We start from the raw sequence: 11,772 nt of genomic DNA, 5'->3' as shown, positions 1-11,772 counted from the left end.
ACTTTTTATGTGAGAGGTCTGATGTGCTTGTCAATGTGTGAAGTGAGATATAACACACTTTTTGAAACAAGCATTCATAAATGTGGATGTATTGTGTGTGTGTGTGTGTGTGTGTGTGTCCCCTCCTCCCTTCTGCTACCCCCCGTAGTGTGAATGTTTTAATGTTTAATTGAGGTTCACAGATAACTGATAATGATTAACACAGTGCATCTGAGTTCCCACTACTCTGACCCCATTCGTTATACTTCATGGCAGAGAAGTATACTAAGAATATCACAAAAGTAGTCTCTTGTTGTTGTATTTTAACCTGTGAAGCACCTTGGTCAACCTTGGTTGTTTTAAGTGTGCTATATAAATAAAATTGATATTGATATTGATATAAAAGATACATTATATGACTACATTCAAAAACATTTGATCATTCATCATGTAAATACTGTTTTGGCCTTTTAGGTGACACGTATAACAAGTTTAATTATCTGAACCCACCACAATGTAGAATATAAACTGAACTGAACAATGTAACTATTTGCCCACAGACGGTCACCTAAAATGCCACTGAGGCTGCACAGTTTGAACAAACACCTCTGTGAACTGAAACATGTAGTCACACATTCCCAAAGTACATGCATGCAAGTGTGTGTGTGTCTGTGTGTGTGTTTCATGTTTTTATATTCCGGTGGGTACCTGAACCTGGATGCACACCAACACTTGGGGACTTGTGTCACCATGGGGACAAAAAGGGGGGTTCCCATGGGTAGAGACTTGCATGTAGTGGTGATGGTTTAGGGGAAGGGGCTAGAGAATGCATTATGTCAATGTAAACATGGGGGGGGGGGGGGGGTGCGTGTGCATACCATTTTGTTAGAACTGGATGATTTTGCAGCAGATGTGTCACACATTACCAAGAAATTTAGTTCACATCATCACATATTAACTTACACTTGCTGCACCGGCGGAAAAAGGAAAACAAAGGAGAGAGAAAAAGATTTTAAAAGGAAGGGAGGGATGGACGAGGGTATAGGAGTGAGCAGATACTTTGAAGATACTTGTAACATCGTCGTTGAATGCCATTGCCTGTTTGAAAGCAAAGCATGCACTAGCAATAGTTTGATATTTTGGGGGTATATCCTTATTGAGCTTCTTGCTGAGGGTTGGATGAGAAGATTCATACCGCTCTCATGTCTGTGTGCGTTACATATAAAGCTACCGCCAGCACTTGGTTAGCTTAGCCTAGCATGAAGTCTGGAAACTCGTGGAAACAGCTAGCCTGGCTTTGTTCAAGGCTAACAAAATACACCTGAAGCTCTTTAATTAACACGTTATATCTCCTTTGTTTAATCAGTACAAAAGCCCTAAGGTGAAAATAGCAAGTTGTGGTTTTACAGGTGCTGGACTATTTATTGGCCGGAAGCAGTGACTTACTGAAGTCTTCCCTGCTTGTCTGGGAACATCACAGTGACAACAAGACTACGGCCGGCCTTCGGACAGAGCCAGTCTTGCTGTTTACCTCTGTTTACCCTGTTTCCAGTCTGTATGCTAAGCTAAGCTGCTGAAGGTTGCAGATTAAAAAAAAAGACAGGAAAGTGGTATCAATCTTCTCATCTAACTCCTAGGAAAAAGGTATATAAGCATGTTTCCCAAAATGTGGAGCTACTCCTTTGTTTTTGACTTGCATCAACTTCTGTTGCATCAGTCTGTTTCTTGGTTGTCCAAGTCTATTTCTTGAGACTAAATCAAATCCCTAATTAAACCGTTGCAGCTTTTTTTACTGGCTCAATTTTGATTTTCTCAGCTGCTCAGTTTCATTCTTGCCAAAATATTATTTGGTTTTCAAAATGAATATCTCAGCATTTGGTTCTCTTCAGTTAATTTAATCTCCCTCTCCCCTCTCTCCTTCAGGTCTCTGCTGTAGAAAGACCGCCTTCTCCAGAATATGCCTCGTCTCCATGGTAACCAGCCTCAAGCAAACCCAAAAAAACATTGGGCCAAATTTATCCACTCTTGTCCAACCTACCTGATCCTGGACCATACTGAAGAGGATTTAAACAAAAATTCACCTAAGTAAAAATTCTTAAAATATTAGTGATGTTACCTAATCCTTGTAGTTATTATAACACTTTCACAGGACCCAGAATGCCTAAAATAGTGCCTGGAAATTTAAATTGATGTCATTTTCAAAGGTTTTACTTTCTACTCTTTTGGGATCCCAATCCAGAGGACTCTCTAAATTTGTCCCCTAAAACCAAGAGGAAAGTGTTATTCAGAAGTTTGCTTTCCTTTATCGTTATGTCGGGGATGTATTCATTCTTAGTTAAGGGATCTTAAACTCAGGGGCACCAGTCCCAAACTGGTCTAAAAGGAGTCCTAAACCAGGACCAGAATGCACCAGCTGTTCAGCCAGGTGCTGGGGCAGAGGGATCTGTCCAGAGCGGGGGATCTGTTTTCTCTGGACGACTCAGAGATCGAAGACTGTCTGTCTCAGGCTCTGGACCAGATCAAGGCCATCTCCTGCTCACAGGTCTGTTGGCAGAACCAACACACATAGATGATATTTATCCAAAATATTATAGGGCAAATGTCAGTTTAATTCATTATTTATGTTCTCATCCATAATTCATTTTTTTGTCCATAATTTTTCATTGTATGCTTAATTTTGCATCTTCTTACTGTCTGCTGGCTGACAGGACTATTTGACCAATGACAATGACCAGGCTGTGGTGGAGATTTGCATAACGCGCATCACCACGGCCATAAGGGAGACGGGCTCCATCGAGCAGCACAGCAAAGCCCTGGTGGGGCTGTGGGAGTCGTGTCTGGAACATAACCTCACCCCTCAAGGTGAAAACACAGAGGACACGCCGCATGCCAAGATAGCCTCTGACATCACCAGCTGTATCCTGCAGGTACACACACGCAGACACAAGACTTTGTTTTGTAGTGTTGTGTTCCAGAGAGAAGTACTTCTCTGTTTGTTTTAACTGCACAAACACTCCATACCTTTACACATACCTTTACATGTTGACACTTCTGAGTGTGCTCACATGGTGTAAAATGGGTACCCTGACACAAGTGTTGCAAATATGTGATTAATCCAACAGCCAATGTGATACTTCAGCGCAAAATTTGCCATGCAGGGTTTTGGTCTGTATGATGAAAAGATTTAGTCAACAACCATTTATGGAAAATACATTTTAAAGTGTTTAGATTTCCCAATCATTTATAGCCGGGGAACCCCTTGAAAGAAGCAATATCTGCATGTGACCAGAGATGTAGTGGTACATATAAGCAGGCTTACAACATATACCCACCTCTGGACAGGGGGATTTACCATAGACCTACCTAAAAATAGCAACAGAAATGTATCAGCGCACGTATTGCAGAGCAAGGCTGCAAGCAATCGAGTTACAGTCTACCATAACCTAGTATAATAGTAACCTGTGATGTTGACTTCCAGGGTGTGTGAAATGGCTGGGTACATTTAAAACATCAAAAGGATTGGTGGAGCAAGTATTAAAATCTTGTATTTAAGTAAAAGTAGCAATATTTCAGTATAAAAGTCCTGCATTGAAAATGTCTCATTAGCTAAATGTACTTCATATTCATAATGCAAAAAAATGTCTGCTGTGAATGTTCAACAAGGCTTCTATTTATTTTATCGTTGGATTATTATTACTGATGCATTCATATGTAACTATTATATATACAGTTGGCTAGTCTAAGCTATAGCAGTGTATAGTATTTATACGCTTAACTTTTTTTTTTTATATAAAAGCTGGAGTATACACACCTATGAAGACACCTCTACACCACTGCTTGTCCCAGGTTTTGTCTATGTGATGTGATCAGTTCAACCATTGAGTAATTTTTTCCTTTGAAACCACTCAGTTTGTTTCATCTGTAAAACCGGTAGAGGCCTTACAAGGTAAAACTAGATAGAATCTAATACGATAATCTAAATTTAAGCATAATTTTTCTTCCTTTTGGTCCCGTCTGTCATCTTGTGCCCCCTGAGAGGGGTCCTGTGTCTAAAACAACACAACACAAAAATATTGATAATGCTATTTGTTTTTCTGGGTCCATTGTATAAGTTGTGGAAGTTGAGGGAAAGTGAGTCACAAGTATAAATTATGACATCCATTATGTAGCTTATCCAAAGGTGGATTTTTGCTTTCAGAGGAAATATTTTATGTACTTTTTTTGTGTATCACTGCCGAGGTCCTTTAAAAATCAAAATCTTTCCTACTTTTCCCATCAGACTCGCTCTCTCTTACCTTCTCCCTCCCCCTCCCTGAATTTTCCTGTGGGAATGGGAATGTCCTTAATACCATCGTAATGAGACTTCTTGAGAAAAGGCACGCGCGCACACATGCGCACGCATTCACGCGCGCACACACGTTGAGTAGAGACCTGACAGCTCTGACAGCAGCTCCAGGCTCTAAAGACCTAAGACAGGCGTAAAGTCCAAACTCCAGCATTTATCAGGAGAGCATTTCTCTCTCTTCACTCTGTCTCTGTTTCTTTTTTCTGTATCTTTATTTCATTCTGTCTTCCCCTGTCTCACTAGTTTGCTCTTACCTTCTCGTACCCTCCGACTCTTCTCTGATTTCTTCTGCTCTCTTTGTCTTCCTGTTGCTTTGAACTTACAGATGCACAAACACTGTTTTTACCCTTCCACTGATACTCCCCCAGAGAGGAGAGAAGTGAGCAAAAGACTGTAGGAAGAAGGGTTTTTCATTTACACACTGCTTATACGCAACACACACACACACACACGTGGCCACAGATTTCTAGCTTATGATGGCATATTCAGTGTTTTTTTAATACAGACTGCTTGATCTGTGCTGTGCCTGACATTAAAGTGAGTCTCCCTAATAAGATAAAAGAGAGAGAGAGATGGGACGGATAAATAAATCTGTATATCCATACATACGATAAAAATGTAATGTGTGTTTAGATTGAAATTAGGGCCTGACAAATGAATGTAATGTAATGGAAATTGATAAATAGGTAGTTTGATGGATCATCTTGATTGGTGGAATAATAATTTGTGAATATGTTGTCTGCACTGCCATCACGTGGCAGAATAGAAATGTGACAGACACAGAAAGAGAGAGATAGCAATATTGTTGTTATACATTCATGCCAATAAAGCTAATTTGAATTGAATTGAGAGAGAGAGAGAGAGAGAGAGAGAGAGAGAGAGAAACTCACTAAAACATAATCATGAAAAAAATCTGGTCGAAAGGCATTGATGATGAGGATGGTGGAGTCTGAAAGTGGGTACACAAAGGGAAATTATAATGTCTAAGGAATGCAGGGAACATGGCAGATTAATGATATATCATGAAACATATTCAACGGAGTAAAAGTAATGTATGTAGCTACTGCCAAGGGTCTGAAAAATGGAAATGGAAATCTTTTCTCCACAGCTAAAAGGCTTAAAAGCAGAGGGATTCTCTCTCCACCTTCTCTAGAAGCATTGCAGCCTGGGGGTGGGGCTGGATCAGAAGCAGTCTCCTTTGGCTGCTTCTTTTCCTCATCTTTCTCTGTCTCTGCTGTCTCACACAAACATACACACACACAAACACACACACACACACACACACACACACACACACACACACACAGACTTGGTATCAGTTTATCCTGTTGAGGGCGCTAGTGCATTTCAAATCCCCTTCCTGTTGTTCCTTCTTTGAATGTTCACAGGTACAAACTTGCGCATGTGTATGCATCCTCAAATACAGCAACAATTTTCTTTTCTCCCCTCCACACTTGGATCAGTTTGGTAAATGTGAACAATTTAAGTCAGCGCAAGCACTCATTGTACTGCTTGAGGAAACTAGCTGTAGTTGGCTCTCTATTCTCCTCACTTTGCAAAAAACCCGGGTGGTGCAGATGCATTGCATCTGAACAGAGATTTTCTAAACATTTCTTTTTGATAAAAACAATAAAAGTGGTGATAAAGGTTTGGAGCAATACTGGGGCTGCTGTGTGTGGGCTTAATGGACCGTACCAGTTTTTTTGCACGTTTGAACACTTTTACCACAAATCACGTTACAAAGTATTTACAGTTATTACTTTTTTATTATCATCTGGCTTGTCCATTAAACTCAAGAAAGAAGAAATGTTACTATGGAAAGGTTTTTGTCAAATGTCCCAAATAAAATCCCCTGTGTTGACAATTGGCAGTTGCTGTCACCTCATCCACCACTCTTCTTTCATCCCCTTCAGAACTACAGTTGTCCGTCGGTCATGGTGCTTGCTGTCCCGGTCGCGGTGCGGTTCCTGCAGAGGGGAAACAGGGAGCTGAGCAGGAACATGTCCAGTTATCTCTCCCTGGCTGCTATAGCCAAGGCTGACCTGCTGGCTGAACACACAGAGGCCATAACAGTCAGTGTGCTGGGAGGTAGGACACACATACAAGTGCTCATACACGCGCACATACTGTACGCACATATTAACATACATGCACACAAATGCATCTGCATGAACATATTTTAATCCTTGTGCAGCCATACCTCACTAGATGTTGCTGTTAAAAAGACCTTTTTTCTCCATACAATTGGTTTAAGTGGTCTCCTGTGTTTCTCTTCTCTCCTTAGTTTCTGCAGTCCCACATTGATGTTCTTACACACTTTAGGCATATGTGTATGTGTGTGTGGGCGTTTGCCCTTTGAGTCACAGAAGGAGCTTTGCAGGAAAGCTCTGCTTATGAATGAGCATCGAAAGGATTCTCTAACAAAGCCATCATAGGCTTTATTCTATTTATTTAGTTGTCAGTGGTTGACATGTATTGGCTTGCAGAAATAGCACTTGCATGCTCTTATTGTGAGGGCTGTTAGCAGACCTGCAACAATGGGATCAGCTGGTTTACTGGAGTGGAAAAATGGATTACTGTTGTAATCAGCAGTTGTAGTAGCAAACCGCAGTCTTATCCTATCATGAGCCATAGTGAATAATGGTATAATGATTGGTAGCTCCATATCATTGAGGATAATAATGATGGTAAATAACAGCTGTTACAAATAATAATTTCTCTGATGACCCTTTTGATGTCGCATGGAAATTCATACGTAAGAAGGAGGTGGAGAAAAGGGTAATTGCTGTTTGGTGTTGTGCAGTTTATCTTGTTTTTGTCTGTCTGTGCTATGTAAACATTTTCTTGAACTTGGTTCCGTTTTCTGTACTTTACTTTTTGATCAAAACATATTAAAAAGGTCCATTGCTCCATTCATTGATTTGCCACATAAATACAGCGTTGTTCCATCTTGTGCACACGTTATTCTATTCATTTGTGTATTCAGCCCTGCAAGGAATTAAAATTTCAAACAGTTGAAGAAAAACAAATTTGTTTTCCCATTGACCAAAGCATATTAAGTGTGTGCACGTATCCTCTCAAAGTGCTCTGAAAATCCTCCTGGAGCTTAATGTGAAATTGTCCTCAAGCATTGATCTGATCAGTATTTTTCAGTAACTTCCCTTCTTAACAGTTAGGGTCAGAGAGGGGAGCTGAGCTGACATCTGGTCAGTGGTTAAAGGTTCAGTGTGTAAGTTTTAGTGGCATCTAGTGGTGAGGGTTGCAATTGACCCTTCGCTAAGCCACGCCGCAGTATAGGTCTCACTCTAACTGGGGTCCGACACTTTCATGGATGCGCTCCATTGACTCTAATGCAAAAAGAGTAGTTTTCTAGCTTTCTTTGGCTATATTTTATTTATTATTTATTATTTATTTTTACTTTATTTTAAGATATGGTCAAATGCTGTTCCTGGGGCACTTGTAATAGTTAAATTTAATTTAAAGATTGTTTCTAATGTAACGTCTTCCTACTGAATGGAACAAAATAAAGCCCTACTGTTCTGCTTGTTAATGATTGTAATAATGAATAGAGGCCTACCCAGCTTTACGGGGACAGTGTTGATCGTTCATATCGTTGTCTTTGGTCACAATCGTCAGTTCACTTGGTTCACTTACTGTGTGATCGGTAGGCTTTAGCTTCTATCTTTAATTTTTTTCACGTCTGTTTGAGTCGAGACGACAGCCTGAATACGACCTTCAAATGTATAATGCAACTGCAAAACTCTCTGCTTCTTTCTGAGATCACTTTTTCCAACAAATTTGACAATATTTCTCCAGGGAGTGCAGTAGAAGACAGTGGCAGCGCCGACAGTTTGTCAGACTTAGCAACAGTAACTAAGGGTGGCGGGGCTTAGCTCACGGTGCATTCATGTGCTCCTTGGATGGTCCCTTTTCCCAAGTTGTGTTGAGTTCACCAGAGCTTCACAGGTTGCCACTGGAGTCCTCCTCCACTCCTCTTCCATCCACCAGCTCTGTGATGATGACATCACGGAGCTGGTGGATGTTAGAGACCTTGAGCTCCTCCACCTTCCGTTTGTGGATGCCCCACAGATGCTCAATAGGGTTTAGGTCTGGAGACATGCTTGGCCAGTCCATCACCTTTACCCTCAGCTTCTTTAGTAAAGCAGTGGTAGTCTTGGAGGTGTGTTTACGGTTGTTATCATGTTGGAATACTGCCCTGTGGCCCAGTCTCCAAAGGTAGGGGATCATGTTATGTAATAAAGCAGATGTTTAAATTATTTGAAATCGCAGATGTACATATTTAGAATTTTTTTTTTCTTCCTAGCCTTTTCTTGCCACAGCTGAATGCTATGCTTCAGTGTGTCACAGTACATGTCATTCATGGTTCCCTCAATGAACTGTGCCGGCAGCACTCATGCAGCCCCAGACCATGACACGCCCACCACCATGCTTGACTGTAGGCAAGACACACTTGTCTTTGTGCTCCTCACCTGGTTGCCACCACACACGCTCGACACTATCTGAACCAAATAAGTTTATCTTGGGCTCATCAGACCCCAGGACATGGTTCCAGTAATCCATGTCCTTAGTCTGCTTGTTTTCAGCAAACTGTGGGCTTTCTTGTGCATCATCTTTAGAAGAGGCTTTCTTCTGGGATGACAGCCACACCGACCAATTTGATGCAGTGTGTGGCGTATGGTCTGAGCACTGACAGGCTGATCCCCCACCCCTTCAACCTCTGTGCCCTCAACTTCTTTGGTCGACCATGGTGAGGCCTGTTCTGGTGGAACCTGTCCTGTTGAACCGCTGTATGGTCTTGGCCACCATGCTGCAGCTCAGTTTCAGGGTCTTGGCAATCTTCTTATAGCCTAGGCCATCTTTATGTAGGGCAACCATTCTTTTTTTCAGATGATAAGAAAGTTGAACTTCCAGTGACCGGTATGAGGGAGTTTGAGAGCGATGACACCAAATTTAACACACCTGCTTCCCATTCACACCTGAGACCTTGTAACACTAACGAGTCACATGACACCGTGGAGGGAAAATGGCTAATTGGGCCCAATTTGGACATTTTCACTTAGGGGTGTACTCACTTTTGTTGCCAGCGGTTTAGAGATTAATGGCTGTGTGATGTGTTATTTTGAGGGGACAGAAAATTTACACTGTTCACAGGCTGTACACTCACTACTTTACATTGTAGCAAAGTATCATTTCTTCAGTGTTGTCACATCAAAAGATATAATCAAATATTTACAAAAATGTGAGGGGTGTACTCACTTTTGTGAGATACTGGATATAGATGGAAATGGCTCACTCTAAGGTAATAAAAACATAATAACAGTTCATTATGTAAGGTCTTTTATACACCATTGAAAATACAGTTATGTGTATTATAATGCATTTCCATCAATAGATCCTCCTAAATATTACACACTGAACCTTTAAATACAGCTATTCCCTGTAACCTTTTTTTCTGCCCGTGTAACTTTTTTTTCAACATGTTTTAAAGCTCATTAGTGTAGTGTAGGTGTCTAAAGGGCCATAGTTAGCACTGTTTGATGGAGATCTGTTTACCCCCCAGGCCTTCACACACACACACACACACTCTCCATTAATAAACACACACAAGGAGGTTGCCGTGGCAGAGGTTTAGATAATGAAGTTTACTTTCTCTAGAAATAACGTGATTTTGTGTGGCTCTGTGGGCATTTGTGCAGGTGTGTTCTCTGTGAATCATTCTACTCGTGAACTACAATCAACTAACACCTCATACACACATTGGCACACACACACACACACACACTCACACACACACACACACACACACACACACACACACACTAGCACGTGGTGCTAATCACTTCATGCATCAGAGTGAGGCAGCCACCACGGTGATGCACCCACTGAGCACATTTTCTGCCAGCAGCTCAGCACATGAAACAGCTTAGCCCTCTGCTGTCTGGTTCATTTTACAAGTGATGTTTAGCCAGAGTTTGGGCTTAACTCGTCAGATCGTTGGAACACACTTTGCGCCATTGGTTAATAAAACTGTGCAAAAATTGAGATAGCAAGTGGTCCCTGCCAATTAACATAAACAGTAAAACAACACAAAACATGACAACACTTACAGCTTCCAAGTTTGAAGTCAGGTCACGTACAGCCCATGGCGATCCATCCTTGCACCGTTCCAAAGCTCATTACTGTTGTGGAACTTTTGAAGCACTAATTTATTAATTTAACATGCCATGAAGTGTAAAGTATGAACATTGCGGTTGTTGCGGTGCTTACCATCCTCCACAGAAGCCTTGACCAATTGCACGATATTTCAATTTTGCGGTTATCGCTATTTTTTGGCTCCAAGCAAAGGTCAGGATGGCAGTGAGTAAGTATGCTATACGTGCATATTTTATAGTTTCACATCTGTCATTTTCTGTCAATTGGCTCCTGAGGCATTACCTTGTAAGGACTCAGGGGTAAACACACATACCTTTTTTTTTTCTGACTAACCCCACCCCCATTTGAGTAATGCAATACCTGCTTATAGACTGTATAATTTAAGTGCTGTGTTTGTACAGCTGGCCCTGTTTAACACAACTTTATGCACTCTGTGTGGCACCAAAGTCAAAATCAGTTCATCTGACTAATGTGTTTCATTTTAACATTTACAATTTTAAGTTCACATACTAGTATCACATTCTTAACCGTCAGTTGCTCAGGGATGATATAGTCACAATGTTTCGAAATATTGAAATTTCTTTCCAAAAGGTTTATGACACCCCCAAAGTCATCACATATATCACCATTAGGGACACTAATGTGCACTCTAACACAGTAAAACCTAGCCTTGTGTGTGAGTTTAGGGAACACAAATAAAAAGAGAGAAGAAAAAGAAATAAAGGGACAAAGAGGAGGAAAAGATGGGATAAATAGAAAGTTAAATGCAGATACACTAAAGCTCAGATAGGAGTTGATGACCTGAGGGTGGGCCTTATTAAAGCTGGAATATAACACGTACACTGGCGTGCACACACACACACACACTGAAAATGGAGACAGGATGAAAGTGAACCAGTCTTGCTTGAGGGCTTTATTATAGCGAGTGCAGATTTATGTTTCCTTGGGCAGTTTTTAATGCAGCCTAGGCAGTTTCAAGTGTTTACCCAATGCTGAGACTCATCTACTGTTCTCTGAACATTTGAACCTCATGTTGCCATTTTAACAAGCCCCTACCTCTCTTCTCCCCTATGAAATCTCAACTTAAACACAGAATTATAAAGCATGCAGAACGTCTCGGGTTACGTATGTAACCCTGGTTCCCCGAGAAGGGGAACGAGAGACTGCGTCGGTTACGACACTATGGGAACGCCTCTAGGCGAAGCAGGTCTGAACGTGAATGAAATCACTCCAATCCTATTGGCCTGTTGCTAGAACGGTAAGGTGTGACGGAA

At 41.2% G+C, this 11,772-nt stretch overlaps 1 protein-coding gene across 5 annotated transcripts in view; it reads left to right on the top strand.

Moving 5' to 3' along the window:
- Positions 1–11,772, top strand: part of veph1 (ventricular zone expressed PH domain-containing 1) — a 77,318-nt gene that overhangs the window by 6,175 nt on the left and 59,371 nt on the right. For all 5 annotated transcript variants that reach the window (XM_046074776.1, XM_046074777.1, XM_046074778.1 and 2 more), the window contains exons 2-4: positions 1,903–2,521; positions 2,688–2,906; positions 6,238–6,412. In XM_046074776.1, the coding sequence (XP_045930732.1) occupies positions 2,384–2,521; positions 2,688–2,906; positions 6,238–6,412 (532 nt within the window). In that variant the 5' untranslated portion in view covers positions 1,903–2,383. The remainder of the gene's footprint in view (positions 1–1,902; positions 2,522–2,687; positions 2,907–6,237; positions 6,413–11,772) is intronic.

This window comes from Micropterus dolomieu, linkage group LG17 (genome assembly GCF_021292245.1).
Source record: "Micropterus dolomieu isolate WLL.071019.BEF.003 ecotype Adirondacks linkage group LG17, ASM2129224v1, whole genome shotgun sequence".
Taxonomy (NCBI): Eukaryota; Metazoa; Chordata; class Actinopteri; order Centrarchiformes; family Centrarchidae; genus Micropterus; species Micropterus dolomieu.
The sequence above is the reverse complement of the archived record's forward strand: the minus strand, read 5'-3'. Positions and strand labels throughout refer to the sequence as shown.